The following is a 19,926-nucleotide window of genomic DNA, read 5'->3' on the forward strand; positions in this document are numbered from 1 at the left end:
AGTTTATGTAGTCACTGTAAAATGTCACCATCACCATTTTTTATTTATTTTACAGTTGATTTTTTATTGCAGTATTAACATAGAGTATTGCACACAGCCAAAGTCAAAGAAACACTTAAATCCTGTTAGGTGCGATTCCAATTTGATAAAATGTTGCCAGTTTACAGTCTCCAGTAATTGATTTTATTTAACAACACACTGTATGATCCGTAATCTGAATGTAACTATCAGCCACACAGTGGGACACAGAGTGATGAGCCTTAAAATCAGACAAATAGCAATTCAAATCCCGCCTACTTCTCCAAGATTGGCAGGCCGACATCCAGTCATAGCCATAAACCACAACGAAAAAACCAATCATTTTCATTAGATTGGTGAAGCCTCCTGGAGGCGGGTACTAGCCTGAAAGGTTAAAGCAAGGGACGTCACTCCAAATCAAACGCGGAAAGAAAAAGAAAACAGTCATTGCAAAACAGTAGAATTACTTTAGACAGACACGAATAACGTTAACCACAGTCGCGGTACTCCAGTACAAAGGCATAATATAACAATGCCAAAAAAGAAAGACATTGTAAAAGGTAAGATTAAAGCAGGGATCGTTATTTTGGTAGTGTGATATCAGTCGCAGAGTTTCCTTAATTTGTCAAATGTGTAGCCTTAGCTAGCTAAACGTTAGCAAAACAAGCTAGTTAGCTAACGTTGTGGCGTTTGGCGAGCACCAAAGCAGTGTTTATGTGACAGTATCACCGTGACAAGTGACTTTAAAGCCATATGTTGAATACAACCATGTATTTGAACGTGTCCTTTCCTACCTTTTCAGGTGGCGCTTCTATGCCAAGAATTCGAGAAAACTCGAGACTTATGCGCACACATGTAAGTATGATTCGAGCACCCGGACACTCATGTTATTGTTATTAATGTGGCATAACAGGTCTTTCCAATTTAAAGGGTGTTGTTGGTGACATGCCACCATTTGTTCCTTTGCTAACCCATTAAGTAATCTGAGTATGAGTTGCCATAGTTATTATCAGACAGGAAGCTTTTTACAACGATAGGATCCACATACACAGTTATGCAGTCTTTAAGAAGGGAAACATTGTTTACTGTAGAATTCATCTAACAAAATACAAACTCTAGGGTAACATCTAATCTCAACGTTACAACATGACCTGCCAGCTCTGGTGATCAATGCTGCAGTTAACAGCCAAACCAAGTGTACTGAATATATTATAGAAATAAGCAGTTAACACCTTTGCACAGTAGCAGAGCTACAGTTAATGGATTAAATGGGCTGAAATGCTGGTAATGGAACATCACAATTTCTTAGATCTTAAAAAAAAAAAAAAAAAAAGTCCAAAACTGTCCAAAATTCAATGATAGTCAATTCACAGTGATGTAAAATAGAGAGAAGCAGCATGCCCTCACAGTTGAAAAGATTGAACTGGAGATTGTTTGGCATTTTAGTTTGACAAATGATCTAAACAATTAAGTAATCAGCAAAAAATATTGACTACTCACTTTGACTGTCTGTTTCAGATAAGTTACAAATATCTTATTTTCTCAATGTTACAATATCAATATCATCTACCAGCTCTTATGGTAACTGCTGCAGATAAGTCAAAAACTAACCAAATGAAGGAAGGGTTGCAAAGTATCTTACATATAGCGGTATGTGTGTCATATTTTTGCACTGTAGTGTCATGGACACGATGTTGGTTGTTTTTAAAGTCTCTGTATTGTTTCTTCTTCTTCTCAGGAAACTATGGTAGATTTCATAAGTGGACGTCATTCTTCAAACTCTATCCTGGATGTCTTTGCCTCTGGCTTATTACGTAAGGCATTTACTGAACTGGCTGTTGCAGGTTATTTCAAAGTGATGGTGGAGAAAAGAACTGCAGATAAAACAAAACCCAGTATTATTAGATCTAAAACCAGTGGAACTAAACCGGTTATAAGCATAGTTTAGCGATCTCTACTGAAGTGTATGGCTTTCACCAAATAACTCATTACAGGATTTAAAAGAACATTATTCTCCCCTTAAATACTTCTCTTCTGTTTGGTGTCAACAATGGTTTAGACCTACACAGGATAGTACTAGAATATCTCCACTAGGTAATTAGATGACACTGCTGTTTTGTACATACTGTAATGAGCCAACATGAGTCCCGTATAGAGACCAATTATATGGGTGTGGAAGGCTATCACTTTAGTCTTGTGTCAGTAAACTGCAGATTGCATCTGGTTTAATGTTTAACAGTTCAGTATCTGTTTTTAGCCTTTGATGTCAAGTGCAATATCTTTTGCGCTTATTGTAACTAAGCTACTGGAGAGAAAGCGTTACTATCTGAGTGTCTGGGTGTTACTTTTTTCAGTAACGAGTAATCTAATTGATTACTCTTCCCATCTTAATAACGCCGTTACCGTTACTGTCAAAAAATGCGGCGCGTTCCTATAATTAAAGCTGTTTTTTCTTTTTCCTCAAAACGACTAGATCTCTGAGCCAAGAGGCAAAGACCTTTTTTCTTCCTTAGTTAGTGGCCGTGCCCGAGACAAGCACATAAATGCGGACGATTGGCAGAGGTTGAGTAAAATTGCATGGTAAGCCATAGATCTCAGGTAGTTTGGCGGGTGTCACAAGCACGGACACATAACAAACAACACAAGCGAGTCAGTCAACGAGAGACAGGTATTTCGATATGAAATCGAGGGGGATGGGTGTTACTTTTCCTGCTAAAGATTTTCCACCGTGGTCAGAAAACATACGGCACAATGACTCTGAGTGGCTACTCTCTCCGAAACTAATCGCGGTCACTTCTTACTTCTCCCTCGCTCTATCACACACACACACACACACACCAGCTCTGCACATACAGATTTTTTGCCCAGTTGTGGCCTGTTGAGGAGCAATACATATCAAATGTTCCAAAACATCTATGTAGCTATTTGGATGGATCCACTAGACATAATATCTACATACAGTACAGGCAAAAAGTTTGGCCACACCTTCTCATTGCGTTTCCTTTATTTTCATGACTATTTACATTGTAGATTATCATTGAAGGCATCAGAACTATGATTTAACACATATGGAATTATGAATGTACATGGCATTTGATTGAAGGCTAGTCTCACTTTGTCCCACAGCAAAATGTATATAGTTTAGATGTGTGTATAGTTTCTGTTAATAAAGTATTTTATTAAGGGGTCACATTTGAGTATTTAAAAATTTACTTGAAAGTAATGAGATAGATAGATAGATAGATAGATAGATAGATATTTATAGATCCCAAAAAAGGGAAATTACAGTATTGCAGCAGAAAAATCAGTCGCACAGAATATAAATGAAATGCTAGGATACAATATACATATACATGAAATAAAAATAGGATAAAATACCAGAACTAATATTTGAATAAATACAAGTTGAAAAAACTAAACTGCAATTGCTTAAATAGTATGATATAATGTAAAAAGACCAATTGTGCAGGTTGCACAGTATCGGGGAGTCTCAGAGTCTTACCAGCACCCAGTGATGACGTGGTCAAAGTGTCATTGCCTGTGGTAGGAATGATTTCCTGTAGCGGTCCGTGCGACATCGAAGCTGTCGGAGTCTCTTGGAGAAGCTGCTCCTCTGTTGGACCTGTGGGGGTGGAGAGGGGGGTCGGGGTTATCCACGATCCAGATACCAGTTTGTTCAGTGACCTCCTCTCCGCCACAGCTTCAAGTGTATCCTGTTTACTTTCTAAAGTAACTAGTTACTTTTATAATTTGTAACGGATTTAGTTACATTTTGGAAGAAGTAACTGTAACTAATTAATTACTTTTTAAAAGTAACTTGCCCATCACTGGTGTTCACTATATCTATTTCTCTAGTTTGAATGACATTTGTGACCTTGTCAGAGAGACTATAGCTGTTCTGATTGACCACACTCGGAAGTTGTTTCTCTCACGCAATGTCTGGAGAATCGGTCCAGACTTGCCCTTTCACTGATGTAGAACACATAGGAGCACTAGAAAAGGCTTTGTTTTTTTCTTTATCTCCCAGGTTTAGATTTTTTAAGGAACTTTGAAGGAGAGCTGGAGAACGACATCATATATTCTGATGATGATGATGACGATGACGATGATCACTATTGTCCACAACATGCTGCTCACAGGTCTTTAGAACCACATCCACGAATAAGACAACTCACTGACGAGGTATTAGACTTCAGTTTCACTTCTTTTAGAGTTCTTTCCCAGACAGTATTTCTTCTGAATTGGCTCAACGCAGACATTGTTTTCCCAGGAGGCTGATAAACATGCAAAGGAACTGAAAGAAGAAGAGGAACGACGGAAAGAGAAAACTAAGAAAAACAAGCGTAAGAAATTGGTCAGTGTCTGCATAATGGTTAGGATTTAACATTTTGAGTGTTGATTGGTTATTTTTTCTTAACAGTGACTCACAACCTATTTCTCCTTTCTGTTGCAGCGTAAAAAAGAAAAGAAACGGATAGAAAAGGAGAATGCTGTTACAAATATTTTACCTGTAAGTCTTGTTGTAATTCACAGCAATATAAAGTGCTATCTTTTTTTGAAAACAAGTCTTTTCAAAGCCATGCTGATTTTATCTTTTTTGGCGTTTCAGGAGGAAGAGCAAGGAAAGTCAGACTCCTCGGAAAATCAGGAAGAAAATCCTGTTAGTGAAAATAACAAAGTGGCAAATGAATCTCCTGAATCTGGTAAAACACTAAATGGAACTGCGGAGGCTGCATATAATGAGAGCAGTGATAATAATAATAAAGAACATTTTGTGGAGGTGAATAAAAAAGAAGATGGGGAGCAAAAGGTTTGTATCGATTTTTCATTACTATTTGTGTAAAATGTAATGTGACCGTGGTAAATGGTCACAAAAGGAAAAGATTTGTTTAGGAAATTTGTGTGTGTGTGTGTTAAAGTGATGTTGGTTAAAGTTTAGTTCTTGTTTCACAAATGCAAAAAAACAGCAGTGGATGACAGCAGGTGTTAGTTTCACAAAGACCGGTCTGTAGTGTTAGATTTGGCTAAATTCAGACTGCAGGCCAAAGGGACTTAAATGCGATTTAATTTTTATTTTATGTTTCATGATAGTGTGAACAGAAAGATACGTCCCTACGGCAGTACATCAACCGGCCAATCATCTTCAGATGGGCTTTGCGCAACGGATGAATTTAGACGTCTATCTAAAGTCAGACTATTAGTTGAATCTAAGTTATTGTCAAAGTCTGTCTTTGTGAAAGATGACTTTCACCATTGTAGTCCGTGGATGAATATCTTCAAACCACCACCTTGTGTTTCATTATCATTAGGATTTGAATTTAAATCATTCAAATTCTTCTTCAACAAAATCGGTGCCTGAGGAGACGTGTAACCAGAGGCCTGAAAAAGAACGGAAAAAGGAAAAAAATAAATTACTCAAATTCCAGCAGTCCCTGGAGGAAAAGAAAAATGTTGAAGATAAACCTGAAATTCAAAAGAAAGAAGAGAAACCTCAACCTAATACAGAGGTAGGAACACTGAAGCCATGGTATTTGTATTTCTTCAGTGCATAATCTAATCCAAGAAACCCATTATCATGGATTAACAAATATTTTACCAGATTTAAGTCACACCAGGTGACTAAATGTTTAAAAAATTCTGTTTTCTAAAATGTCAGTAACTTTTTTGAATATATATACACCACACTATTTGAAATTATTACCAGCCTAGAAACATTTTCTCTGTACCAGTCGTACTCTTTTATAGGATCTAACATTAACTGGTTGTCATAAGTTGGCGTTTGACAGAAAGCAACATGCAAATGTAGTTTCTTGTAGTGTTTCGCATGCTTCACAGGCTCATGTGTGAACTTTAACAGAAAACCATGGATGCTGCTGCAGAAGAGTTGGCTAAAAGAAGCAGAGAGCTTGCTGGTAAGTTCTATTTTACATTAACGTCATTGAGACTTTGGCAAAGTCAAACAAACATGTAAAAAGCACTGAAGCTGGCACGACTGGCCTTGCTCTGCCTTCCAGGTATGGGAAATCGCCTGGCTGCCTCTGGACAGTATGAGATGGCCGTAAAAAGCTTTACTGATGCAATTAAATACAACCCAAAGGAATTTAAGTAAGAACATGGACTTAAATTGATTGACTTCATTTTCTATTAACGCACACAGACGCAGTCACTATTAATGACATGACTTACATTGAATGTGTTTCAGGTTATTTGGAAATCGGTCCCTGTGTTATGAAAGACTGCAGCAGTATGAAAACGCTTTCAGTGACGCTGATCTAGCTCTCTCCATGGAGCCAAACTGGATAAAAGGTTTATTTAGGAAAGGAAAAGCTCTCTGTGGGCTCAAGGTGAAGCGCTGCCTATTTATCCAGTTAACTGTGATACTTCCAGACACTAGTCTGTTATTTCATGTATAGGAACAGTTGCAACATTTTCTGAAAAAAACCTTTAATGTGGTAAAAAACATGTAGTGCAGAGAAAACTGACCTTCCAATACAATATACAGGTTTGAGGTTGTTACTGAATACTTTTGTTTGCAGGTTTTATAGTAGTAGGGCGGTTGTCAACTAAAGATATACTTAGTCAACTAATCTATTAGTGGTTTTGTCCACTAATAGATTAGTTGATTTAATCAACAGACCTGTAAAACTCCACAATTCTTTACACCGGCTCATGCAAAAGCACAACTTTAAATCGTATGTGTCCTAGAGATGTGCTCATTTGTTTCTCGGAAATAAGTGATTCAGCATTAAAAAAGCATTACATAACATTGAGAAATCTTAGTCAGCTAAAACAAAAACGACGTATTAGTCAAGCAAGAGGGGGCAGCCCTATGCAATACTGCAGAATAAACCCTCTCCAGTATCAGTTCCCCACATGCTAGCTCAAGTGTTATTACGAAAGTCCAGATTTTGCATATTACTTATTACTTATTGCCTGTTTTTTCCACTGTCACTTCTCCAGAGATACTACGAGGCCTCGCTAATCTATAAGGAGGTGTTGAAGCTGGAGAGTTCGAGTGCTGAAGCCACGCAAGAGCTGAAACGAGCACAGACGCTGCACCTAATGGTAGGAGAAGCTTCTGTTTACAACAGTTTACAAGACAATAAAACAAAGACTGTCACTCACCAGATGGCTGATTAGAAGCAGCAGAAATCTTCGTAGAGATGTTCACAACCTCTGAGAATGTTCAAAGCCCATATGTCATTTCCTCGGTCGTTTTGCATGTTGTTGGCTCCAAATGGTGGTCAGGAAACACTGCACAGCACACTCAATGATAGGGGATAGAGGGATTAAATGTATATACACTCTGGAGCAGTTTGGAATTGGGTTCTTGAATTCTTTTGTCAGAAGAATTCAGTATATCTGTCATCTGTGGTTGTGCTATGTTAGCTCAGGAGGTTGTCTTTGTACTTCCATTTCAGGAAATGGGGTTCACCTGGGCGCAGAGCTCCGAGGCCTTGAAAACACACGGCACGTTAGAGGAAGCTGTTGAAGCTCTGTTTGGTGACAACGGAAATCAAGGTCTTGGAGGTCCGCGTCACAAAATGTTTCTCAAAAGTTGGAACGATGACATGTTACCACAATGAGGTGTTTAATTATATTCTCCGTTTGTCGGCTCATTTCAGATGCCTGCGCCAATTGGGACTACACAGACCAACCAGTGGCGCAGGAAGAAGACTGCGATGAAGGGGAGTGGACTGTCCTACAGACAACTCGTCCTAGACTGCAGCCGGTCAAAGGGTTGGATGCTTTTGGCCAAAGAAGATCCAATTCTCAGTCTCCAACACCCCATCCAAGGAATTTTGTCAAACCGTAAGACTGCGACTCACTAATGTGTATTTTAAAATGAAAAATGTTGTCTAAGACAGTTGTACTCAACCTTTTATGGCTTGTGATCCTCCACCAAGGTAACACAAGGTAACAATTTGTTGTGTTTTTATGAAAGTTTTAGAGGCCTGAAGGTGAAACAATCCGCTATTTTCAAGAGTGAGCACAGTTTTAAATGATAAGTGTATCCGTTTTTTAGAATAAAAAAAATAAAAAAAATCACGTCTTACCCTCAGGTTATTGTAAACTACATTGTGTACACTATTTAAAGTTTTTGTGATTTATATTATAAATTTTAGTTTAATATTTTTTATTGCCATCTTGCAGTCAGGATAACAGGAAAAAAAGTTCTGAAATGACATATGCACAGATGTTTGTCCATTTACTGCTGCAATAATAAGTCTTTACTAACTAAATTTAAGGAGGTTTTCCTTTGCACCATTGAGCAAGAACAGATGGTAATGTGGAGAGTATAGAGATTTGGGTTTTTTAGGATAATTAGTTGAATTATAGCCAGAGTTCAACATTATTTTAACTGTTTGAATTATCTCTTTGTTGTTTGTAAAGTGATCTTTTCCCCATTTGGGTTGGATCCTTGGCTCCTGCTGTGACCTACTCAACACTCCACGAGCTCTTCAGCAGGTAGAGTACCCCAGGCTGAGCGCCTTCACTCCGTCAGAACCAGATGGGAGTTCACAGACGCAACAAGAATGGAAAATGGCAGTTTTTAAACATGCCAAATAAAAATGACAAAGTGATAATGTTAACGTAAGAGCTACATTTTGGGATATTAACAAGTGCATCTCGAGTTCCTGGATAGTTTGCTCACATTTTAACGTTTGATTAAGATTCCATTAAATATTTTAAATACAAAAACTGCAATATGTGGTCTTGCAGATTATTGATGCATTTGTTGACTCTGAGCTTGTTATTGATTTATTGGCTGCTAAAGGGATGTGTGAGTGTATTCACCCTTGTTGACTAAAAGCTGTGTGGCAAATTGCCCTGCAGGGATATGAAAGATCTCTCTCTCACTCTCTCACTCTCTCTCTCTCAGAGCTGGGACTGTGTACAGCATCAAGATGCTGCTGGAACACCAGTGTGCCTTTGTGAACTACGCCAAAAAAGAAGACTGTGACAGAGCCATCCAGTGTATTAATGTATTCAATTTCAATTCAATTCAATTTTATTTATAGTATCAATTCATAACAAGAGTTATCTCAAGACACTTTACAGATAGACCACACTCCATAATTTACAAGGACCCAACAGTTCTAGTAGTCTCCTCCAGAGCAAGCAACAGTGCAACAGTATGTATCTGTTTACATTATTTGTTCAGGTATCTAGCTGATGAGTCAATCTTGACCAATTGGAACAGTTGAGAAAGTAGAAATAAGTGTATGTAATACACTTTTTGTGATGTCTCTTGTTGTGAGTCTTCATTTAGACATCACTATCAGCAGGAAAGTGTTTTACTAAAACAGTGACCTAAATCTTAGCTGGAGCCACATTAGATGGTCTTGGATGGGTTTGAAAATGTAAAGATTTGTAGGTTCCCAAAGAGAATTTGTATTAACAGGCATATGTAAAAATAGAGTTAAGAAGCAAATCTGAATATTTTATGGTGCCTGTAATTAAAACTTAGCAGGTTGTAGGATTTTCCACTTAGAGCAGGAAGTTGAAACTTATTTTGATTGTGTTATTTAAGCAGTGAGTAACAACTGTATCTCTTTAACTCTGTGAAATTATTTATGCTTTAAAGTCTGTCTGCTTCTCTGAAACCATCGCATAAATAACCTCTGAGATAAATTGTCAGTAGTTTGTCTGTGAAGCTTCTTCTCTTTTCTAAGCAGGACAGCTCTTTTGGGCCTAAGATGTTTAACGTCTGTATGTTCTTCAGGGACTGGTGGTAGAGGGCGCTCCACTCTCGGTGCGATATCCCAATAAAATCCCCACTGGACTTGGTTTGTCCAGAGCGGCCGCCGTTGACCCACATTCACGCCCCGGGTAAGAAGATGCTTTAATTCTCCCTTCCATTGGTAACCTCTCTATTTCACGTACGAGTTTAGATTTAACTTCAAGGGTAATGAGTTGGGGGAAATCTAGATGGTCGGTCTTATTTTAAAACAGTACATGTATAGTTTTTTTTCTCATAGGATGCATTAATAGTTAGCTTTACACATTTAAGACTTGTAGTTTTGATTGCTCACCAAGATTGTTTTCAAAACTTACTCTTAATTTCTATAAGTGTAAGTAGTAAGAAATATCTAGTATTAGATTGTCTTTGTTATATTAGTTATGTGGCCCTATTTAGAGGTGAAAAGGAACCCTGTCAGTCAGGTCTCCTGATCTTAGTAATAATTATAATTATTATGCCCACCTTAAACTTTGACATAAAGCCCTAGAACTGAATTTGTTTTTGCCGCTGTTGTAGCTTGTACAAGAAGGAGTGCTTTTTCTGGAGGACCACCGGCTGCACGAGGCAGGACTGCACCTACAGACACATCCCAGAGCACAAGCATGTTGACAAGGACAAATTCACCAGTAGACTGGGAAATGTGAACATGTAGGAAACAATAAATGATAAGCATGCATCGTTTCCTTCGACATTCGGCACAGTGCTTGTTCCAAACTGAGCTGCTGTCAGTCGCCTCGGTTTCTTCTCAGTTTTGGTTCTGTGGATTTTTTCCGGCAAAAAAGACTAATTGTGTTAAGATTTGGTTGCATGTTTGCACCATGATGGCCAATCATTGTAAGAATACAAAGGAAACCCCAGACTACATGATATTAATAATTTATGTGCATCAAGCTTTTAGCATTCTTTTGCAATATGTTTGTCAAGGTAATGTGTGATTATCTAATCTGTTCAAAGGTTGTGTTGAAACATACTACTTAGTTGCTTTGCTATTGTTTTAAAATTGTTATCAGATTTGGGTTTTGTTAGTTACCACAAGGTGGCACTGTTACCTTTATCCCTCAACTTTGGGGCTGTAAAGAATCCTGCTTTCATTTTAAGGCTGATTGACGAGGTTGAGTTCAGTAGTTATGTATAATTTGTTTTTATATATATATAATGTCATGTCTGTTGGAGAAATGGTTTTAAGTGCAGTGATGTTTGGACACAAACTGTCATACTAATAAGTGCCTTTGAGTTGCACTATGGCTGCAGTTTATCATGGGTCAGCCCCAGAGGGAATTAAAGCCTCAACTTTAAAAGAGTGTTGATGTTGTGCAATACATTACTATATACAGTACAAGACCAAAGACTGGAACAGTATAGATGGGCCTGGATGACTCACTACAAAGAATAATAAAGTCCAACCCATGATAAGCTGCATAAAGCTAAAGCATGATTTGTGAGCAGGATTATTCAAGTCTCAGCATGTAACTCAATGTAATTTGGAATATCACTATGAGGTCAGAGGAAGCCACGACTTGAGGATGAGAGGCCTAGGTTTTGTTTTGTTTTGTTTTTTTGCTGCTGTTCCACCACAAAAATCTCAGCAGATTAATCCCAGCAGCTGCATATTCTGTTTTAGTGTCCTTGAAAAGAATCTCTCATCTCAGGTCAGCCTGAGTTAGAGCAAAGTCCAGTTAAACGCTTAAAAAGTAACCATTGTCCCTGAGATTTTATCTGAAGCGAGGTTCTTCTAAGCCTGAAATGCCTCCCTTCAATCTCCCTGACTGAATCTCCTCTCAGTTAATGTGGGTGGGATTTGTGTAGATCCCTCTTCCCTAAAGCCTGGTAGGTTTGTTATTTGACTCAAGCATTTCAAAGCCACTTTTGTGGCTCCTATTATGCAATGTTTGAGGTGTGAATTACAAAACGTTCCCAGAGAGCTGAATAATTACCTAAAACCGAGGTTGAAGCGGTGAAAAAAGATGAGGTATTCAGCTGCGAAAAGCCTGGTCTCGACCTTACAGGCAGAACAGCTGTACTTGTGGCCATTAATTGGCTGACAGTGGCATACCTCCCAAAGCCCTTCTGATCTGTGTGAGATTTGAAGGCATGAAAGGCCTGTAATATTAATAACATAAACTCTGGTTGAACCCATAGAAAGCACTGGGACATTACTAACTTGCAAAATGGGTCTATATTTAATCTTATTGGTCTGTTTGGCTTTGCCCGCTAGAAACCTGTTCCAATGCAGATAAAGACCGATAAGAGGTTAGCGATCATCAACATCTCGCCACTCCCGGGCCCGGACGTAGCCAATCCCTTGCTTAACTAAAGCAAACACCAGGAAGATTAAGTGCATCTTGTTAAAAGGCTGCATGGTTTGTAGAGCTTTCAACACATTTCTCTTCCTCTCAACAGGAGGGAACAAGAGAACACACTAACAGAAACCAGCAGACATGACGTGTTGCTCTCCCATTACTTGCTTTTTAATATTTGGCTATGCAGCAAAAAAGGCCTCCACCCTTCCCCTCTAGAGAAGTTTAGAGTTGATGTAATTGAGTGCATTGCTTTTAGCGCAGGGATCCATAATCTAATTGTTATTCTAATTCTGTGGTTTCTCTCCGCTGGTAAATAAACGTTAGATGTGACGTGAGGGAGTAGCTGACTCACGCTGTATATCAACTGCTTGGTTTGTTCCTCAGGAAGCCAAAATAAATGCTCCCGCTCAGCTTAAAGGCCTCTGCTCGAACCCCCTAAACCCCCAGCTGGGCTCCTGCTGCTGTTTGCTTGTCCTCTTTCAAAGGAATGACACTTTAGACCTTTTGGTGTGTGTACTTAGGAGCAACAAAGTTAACCTTTTTTTTTTTTTTTTTTTTGCTTTATATCCAACATTCTTACATGTGGTCCTACACAAGCCTGCAATTATCTGTCAAAGTTGGAACAGTTTTGATTCATTTCACAGAAGAAATGTCTGCCTGTACGGTGTGCCTTTCTTTTTTTTAAATAAGTGGGCAGGGTATTTCTGTGCAACAGTCAAGATTTAGCAATATTTATGTCCAAATCTGATGACAGCTGTAGGGTTTTTACCTAATGCGGTTGATCAAATGTTATTACAAGAATGTTAGCTGTTGTTTTTTTTAGTTTTTTTTATCTCTTAACATTTTAATTTATTAAGAAATATGTACAGAGAAATACTCCAGACCTACTCAAGTTTCCAGGGGCTTCCTGACTTATTAAATTGGCGTCTGTGTCAACACCACAAACTAATCCCTTTGGGTCAAACGTATGACAAGACAGCTTTGCAATTTCTTCATCAGAGTTATCCTAAATGTCCTCTATAAATATATTTATCTAAAAATAAAAAATGGATCAAGATGTTTTGTTGCTACTAGAAAGTCAAATCTCATTATGCCAAGACGACCTACGGTATAATATAAAAAATGACCTAGTATTCTTTACTTTGAAATGTAGAATCTATTGTGTCTGCAGATTGTAATGAAGGTGATAACAGAGACTAACAAGATGTTAAGATGGTAGACTCACACAATGGGGAGGCATCTGCTTCACTGCAGTCTCTTCTCGAGCCTTTGCTGGATTCCTTTGTTGCACTGTGGAAATGATTACAGTAATTGTCACAATGAGAAATTGACCTTCACTTTAATCTAGACAGAGGCCCCCTTAACAAGTTAAAATAGCGCAAACCCAATTAGGGAATTGATTGCTTGCTTTCATTTCCCTCATTTGCATCAGGGTCATATAGGGAAGATAAATGAATGGCTAGCCTTTTGTCCACACTGTCATTCCTGGTTGTGGAGTATCTATTGCTAAGAAATGAGCAGGAGGAAAGTCTTTTGTCTACCAACTCATCTCTGATGATCTGCTGTTAAACACCCACAGAAAGACCTGCAGGAGATTCATAAATCCTCACTCTTACTACATCCTGCTGTACAAATACAGACGTGTTTATGTTAATGAGGTCATTTTATCATTGTATCTTTCTTCATAAGTATACTTTGCCATATTTAAAGACTTATTACAAGTTTTGAATGTGATTATTATGTTTATTGGTTTCCATGCATTCCACTTTAACTTTCTTATTGTCAACAACGTCCAAAACCAACAATACATTAGTCTGTCTCTCAGCACTTTCCTGTTTCGTTACCCAGTCCATGGCACGGAGCCCCAAGCCCTGCTGGTTCCTACACATTATGGAAACCGTCATGTTTTCTCCTCATACTCTCATTGAAAAAAGGCTCAATCATTTCTTAGAACAGGTGGGCACTGTAGTTTTCAGCAAATGCTTGTCAAATAGAAGTAAAAACTGAACGTTGGGGACTATTTTCAGCTGTGGATTAATACACATTTGGCACACTGTTAGTAGTTCCAGCAGCAGTATGGTGTGTGTGAGTCAAAGTAAGCAGCTTTCATCTTAGAGGGGAGCTCCACCCACTTTACACCTCAAAGTCTGTTTACAGGCCTTAGGGATACTGCATATGTGGGGGAACATTTGTGTAAAGCCTTTTGTGACCATAGAGGGAGCTACACGCAGTCTGATAAACACTCGAATCGGTTGGAAAGAAGTGAGTTTACCAGACCTCTGTAGCCCATTCCTCATCTCTGCTTAAGGCTACATTAGCCGTTACTAGCATAACACACCACAATCTTTGATCATGTTGTTGGGAGTTAAATTGCATTGTGGGTAATGTAGGCTCTAGGTTTTGATGAGGAAGAAGAATGTGTGGAATTAAAAAGATCTCTGGTCCTGATTTCCATACCAAAAAAAACAACTATCGTGAGGCTGATTGATATAGAGTGCAATGCTAAATCAGTGCATTACTTTAATAATAAAGTCACCCAGTGAAACTGTGCGGCTCATGTGTTTTTAATAGTTTTTAGAGCTCTATGGCACAGAGTAATAATATATTGTAGGCTCGGATTCACACTCAAATATCATTTATTGGGATTTGTTGACAAAAAAGGAAAAATATCACTAGACATATCCTTAGTTGCCTTGGAAGAAGCAATTAACAAATCTAAACCACGACAGAATGGACAGAACTATGGTGAGCAGTGTTATGACTGTAATAGGTGCCGTTAATGGTTTACCATGTAAAAACACTGGTATGGTCCTAATAACGCTCTTGCTCTCAGTTTTCAATGATCAATAAAACTGTCTGCATCCATTATGTGCACTCATGTTTCTTTACTTTTGAATAAATGGTTTGAGAGGGCAGATTTGTATGCATATGTGCATGTTTTTTTGAGGGTTTTTCCTCTAACTCTTTTTGACAGGACAGCAAGGTGAGAAAGGGCAATGCAGGAAATTATCACAGGTCAGATTTGAACCCTGGACCTCTGCATCATGGCATAAACCTCTCAGTATATGTGCTTGCTCTCCCACTGAGCCACGTATATGTGCACGTTTATGTTCCCTCACAGACGCTGTAGGACGACAGGGAGGATAATGGCATTGACTCCCTTTGTTGTCTTCCCTGAGAAATGGCAGTTTAAAGGTTGAACCTCACAACTCTTTCAGACGTGCACAGGCGAAATCCTAAGTGTTGTCACTTTATTTTGGTCTTTGTTTCTGTGATCGATTGAGAAATGGCCCGCATGGTACCACAGAGTCATTAACATGATTACAGGCTTGTAAACAAAACGGGCCTTTGGGCACCACTGCACACACCGTGATGTAAAGCTGGACATGCTTAAACCTGTGTTTCCTTCAAGTATTTATATGACTTAATGGGGCAAGAAATATGTGGCCTGTGTGCGTTGTAATCATTAAAACCTCCAGTCGGGTTGTATTTCATCTTGCTATCGACCTACATATCTGAAGGGAACATGTTCAAGGGCATGAAAAATGTCCCAGCCTGTAAATCCTCTCATTGTTGCCTCAAGCAGTTTGACTTCCAATAATTGATGCCCACTTTCCAAACATCACAGACAGGCTAAATCTCCCACAGGCTTCTTTCACACATTGTGGCTGTTTTGTGTCCCGCATTTTTCAAAAGAACATATATTAACCTCTGCAACGTCAAACTAAATATTGTCACTGTTAATCTGTGGGTTAATCCACGGGCTGTAATTTATAACAGGAGACATTTGTAATAAAACCTTGCCCGCCAGGCTTTTACCAAACTGCATGCTTCCTGTACGAATGAAACCTGCTTCCTTTAATACAGATAATGCTGAGTGGCAGGTCGGCTCAGTTCAAGTCTTTCATGTTTATGAAATAGGTAAGGAAATAAGATTTACTGCGGATTTTGGTCACTAACTGCTTTAGCATCAATGTAGTCAAATGTATCTACATCAGTGAACCAGCTTGCATCACCAGCCTTTATTGTAGAAACACGGTGTGTACGAGTGAGACAAGGCAAACACGACCCTTTGCTTTGTGGTGTTTACAACCCATTTAAGAAGCACCGAGGAGGCTATTTGTCTCCTTTCTGGTTATGGAGGCTGTGTAGCAACCAGGATGTCTGGGACGATTTAAGACTTCCTCCTGCTCGCCTGCTTGCTTTCCCTGAAAATGGTGCAGAGGATCCATCTATTTGTCCCGTTGTAATGAACCTCCCTGGGGGCCCGGGAGCACCATGTGAAAATGCCTTAGTACCAGAGCGATTCATTACCTCGGAAATGTGAGCTTTTGTTCCGTTTTCAGCAGAGCCCCATTAATCTTGGGCCGCCTCCTGGCATGCAGGCCAGGTACGGCTTAGGTAATTACAGTTAATCATCATTCAGACGTGCACATGGACTGCGGGCTCCTCAGTGGCTTCCATGCAGGGTCAAATCTACCCCATTACACTGTTGTTTACCCCGCTCCTACTGTACCAGCGTCCCAGCTGCACCACAAACAAGCCTCATTTCTTTTCTGTCCTGGTAACCAAACCCTGAGTGTTTTTGGTAATTGTGCCCAGTAAGATTTGGCTCCAGTTGTGCAGCAGGCTCTCGTGCACAAACAAGTAAACATCCCAGCTCCGCCCCCCCCCCCCCCCCCCCCCCCCCCCCCCCCCCCCCCCCCCTTCAAACATTTACACTATCCAGCTGTCGATGCTGCACGGGAGCCTACTGTTCACCTGCCGTTCATGATTGCCACTAATGACACATTACAAGATGGATGATTTTCAGGAGCAACAAGCAGAAACAGGCCATCTGTATCTGGGCAGAGGGACACGCGGAGATTGATAACTTCATCACCCGGGGTGACTGAATACTCAGAGAGCTTAGACAAATGGTAATATATAGAGCTAAAACAACAGCTGGGTTCACAATACTTCCCTATCGTGGAAATAGTGCACTTAATAATGCGTTCCCGTGGTATGTTTTGAACACTGCTAATATATGACTCTTTCAGCTGAATGGCATCAGCGTCATTTAATTAACGGTTTAATGGATTGCTCTGAAATTCTGTAGAAATTTGTGGTGCCCAGAGGATGAACCTTACTGACTTTGCCTCTCGCGTCCCTATCTGATAAACATTTGCAATTTTTTTAATTAAAAGTCTCAACAACTATTGGATACATGGCCATGAAATTTGGGCCAGACGTACTGTAACTCCTTTTGAAGATCTTCTGACTTTTCATCAAGCGCCATCATCTGGTCCAAATTTAAATGTTTCCAATACTTCATTTCTATGAGCCCAGCTAAAAGAATTAGCATATGTTAGCATGTTAACATGTTAAATTAAGATGTTGAACATGTTTAACAGTGTACCCTTTAAACATCAGCATGTTAGCATATATATATAAGTGTGTTGGAATGCCTCTCAGTCTTGTTTTCAGCAAAAATGACAAAAGCTTCTCCAACAGGAATATTTGCTCATCTTAGTCTTATAAATGTCTATATCTTCTATATTTTATCTATCAATTTTATGGCAAATTGCCATTATTTTCTGACATTTTCCAGATTGAATTATTGTAATGAATGAAAACAATTGTTTTATAGTAAAGCAATGGAGAGGAACAAAAGCTTGGCAGTTGTGTAAGTGTAAGAATAACCCAGATTGCATTATAATATAATTCCATGTGAAAAGAAGATTACCATTATAAAATAATATCATTTATTATTGAACATTACTAAAATATTCAGTCAGTATAGGCCCTGTAGTTACAGTATGCCTCATCAATGTCATGTGTAATGTATTACTGGTGTACCATTTTAGTTAAAACTACCTCATCTACTTTTGCTGCAGTTAGTGATAACCTGTGTTTCCCAGAATGCATTTCCCTCTACAGAATGTACCTGGTGTTTCTGCCTTCTGCTGTAAGTTAAACGCTACATACAGGTGCATAGAAAGGTACTGATAATATAGTAAGAGCAAGAAAAACAGTGAGAAACATACTGCTTAGAGGCTGTGAAGCATAGTCGATAACATGAGTTATATAGCCTACGCAGTGACGTCTCATTAGAACGTGTGTGCACTACAATGCAATTGTGAGCATGCTCGGAATAAACGGTCAGTGAGTTCCCAGACCAAAGACACACACGCGCAGGAGGAGGAAACCAGAATGTGTCACAGCTCTCGTTTCGACGGTTGAATGTTGATGCAAACATGTGGTTTAAGGATTATGGATTATGTTAGTTGTTTACTGTACAAAAGGAGTATGCAAAACCTTATCTTTGGAGGAAAAAAAGTCCCCCCCGCTCTGATTCATCTTGCAAGAGAAATGTTCTTTTACAACAAATCCCTTCAGCTGTGTAGTTTCCCAGAAGACCGTGCAGTCAGTCATCCATTCAGACTGTTGATCGGCTCGCTGGTGCACATTCCTCTAAAGACAACACACAAGCTCTCAGGCTATTGATTACCATTTTAGATATGAGCAAAAAGGATCAATGTGTGCTGTCCTATTACCAAACATGGCCTTAGAGGTTTGTTTGTAATTTGAATGGAGATAAACCCAGCGCTTAAAGGCTGCAGCAGTAAATCATATGGTTGACCTGCTTCAAGGAGAACCAGAGCAAACAAGAACGTGCTGTTGTATGCTTTGCTTGATAAAAAACAACAAAAAGCAGAGACGTCATGATGGCAAAGAAGACCGAAGACATTTGGGTCCCATCTGTCGTAAATGAGGAATGAGTTGAAGCCTGTTATCTGATGTCAGAGCAGGAAAGAAAGCTTTTCTCAGGTTCGGTTCGCTCCTGTTGTGGGTTGTGTAAACAAAAGGAGGAAGAAGCACGAAGATGTCCCGGGAGTGTTGTCATCCAGTGTGGCAAACGCACTCGTGCGTGCACAGAAAAGGTGCAGAATCTCCGGGGGGGTTTTCCCCCAAGAAGTTCCTGGGATCCAGGAGGGTTAATTAGACAGCTCAGAATGACTGCATGTTAGCACACAAGACCATCAATGGATATGTCTGTTTGTCTTCATGTCAACAAATCAGTGTCAGATCAGCTCCACTGTTGTCTTCAAACTAATGAAAACATCAATGAGCCACCCTGTTGCACTGGGTGACATGTTCTTTCATTACTATGAACCCACACACTGTATACCACGTGTGTATTCATCTGCAAATGAAGATAGTCCCCAACAAAGACACTATTTACTTTTATTTGAGTGGCGTTTGCTAACAACTAGCCCAGCTGCTTTAGGAAATGATTTAATCTTTAGACAAATGAATTTTGATATGAGATGTCTTTGGTAAGAACCAACGGGCTCAGGGCCGGGTGCCACAGACGGGGAAGCCAGACAGCGTTTAGAGGTGGACACATTTCTTTCATGGGATTGGTTGACAATGGGAAAAAATAAAGAATCACACTAGCCTTATTCTTTATAGTTTTAAGGACATTGGTACAGGCGTAATGTTATTTTTTTATGATTATGTCATGCATAAACAAGCTCCAGATTCTTCCACTTAACAAGGATCAAGCTGAGGACCATATCTTTCTCAGTGAAGCCTCGCCGATTGTTTGCTGCCTTTGTGTCCTCACCGCTGCCACCTTATACCGCAAGACACCTGTCCCTTTGTGTGACACTTTACACACACACACACACACACACACACACACACAAACACCCTCTGGGAGTTTCTGCCCGGTCATTTGGCACATTTTTGATGTTGAATCAAAAAAGACAAAATAAGAGAGCAGGAGGGAGAGGGAGCAATCTAGGCTTTCCACTCCAGTGAAAGGCACTCTTTGTTGAGCCCTCCTATGCACCCCCCCCCCCCCCCCCCCCCCCCCCC

The 19,926-nt window shown here is 39.5% G+C and overlaps 1 protein-coding gene across 1 annotated transcript in view; it reads left to right on the top strand.

Annotated features, from left to right (window-relative positions):
- The first annotated feature begins 392 nt into the window (after window positions 1–392).
- Window positions 393–19,926, top strand: part of si:dkey-33c12.4 (uncharacterized protein LOC560112 homolog) — a 26,282-nt gene continuing 6,748 nt past the window's right edge. The window contains exons 1-19 of the mRNA XM_034858250.1: window positions 393–578; window positions 821–873; window positions 1,757–1,832; window positions 4,046–4,200; window positions 4,289–4,372; window positions 4,472–4,528; window positions 4,628–4,828; window positions 5,328–5,525; window positions 5,876–5,930; window positions 6,033–6,123; window positions 6,221–6,362; window positions 6,979–7,083; window positions 7,440–7,548; window positions 7,644–7,830; window positions 8,413–8,487; window positions 8,903–9,005; window positions 9,746–9,852; window positions 10,280–10,874; window positions 14,814–14,817. Of these exons, the coding sequence (XP_034714141.1) occupies window positions 551–578; window positions 821–873; window positions 1,757–1,832; window positions 4,046–4,200; window positions 4,289–4,372; window positions 4,472–4,528; window positions 4,628–4,828; window positions 5,328–5,525; window positions 5,876–5,930; window positions 6,033–6,123; window positions 6,221–6,362; window positions 6,979–7,083; window positions 7,440–7,548; window positions 7,644–7,830; window positions 8,413–8,487; window positions 8,903–9,005; window positions 9,746–9,852; window positions 10,280–10,415 (1,962 nt within the window). The 5' untranslated portion in view covers window positions 393–550 and the 3' untranslated portion in view covers window positions 10,416–10,874; window positions 14,814–14,817. The remainder of the gene's footprint in view (window positions 579–820; window positions 874–1,756; window positions 1,833–4,045; window positions 4,201–4,288; window positions 4,373–4,471; window positions 4,529–4,627; window positions 4,829–5,327; window positions 5,526–5,875; window positions 5,931–6,032; window positions 6,124–6,220; window positions 6,363–6,978; window positions 7,084–7,439; window positions 7,549–7,643; window positions 7,831–8,412; window positions 8,488–8,902; window positions 9,006–9,745; window positions 9,853–10,279; window positions 10,875–14,813; window positions 14,818–19,926) is intronic.

This window comes from Etheostoma cragini, chromosome 20, assembly GCF_013103735.1.
Source record: "Etheostoma cragini isolate CJK2018 chromosome 20, CSU_Ecrag_1.0, whole genome shotgun sequence".
NCBI lineage: Eukaryota > Metazoa > Chordata > Actinopteri > Perciformes > Percidae > Etheostoma > Etheostoma cragini.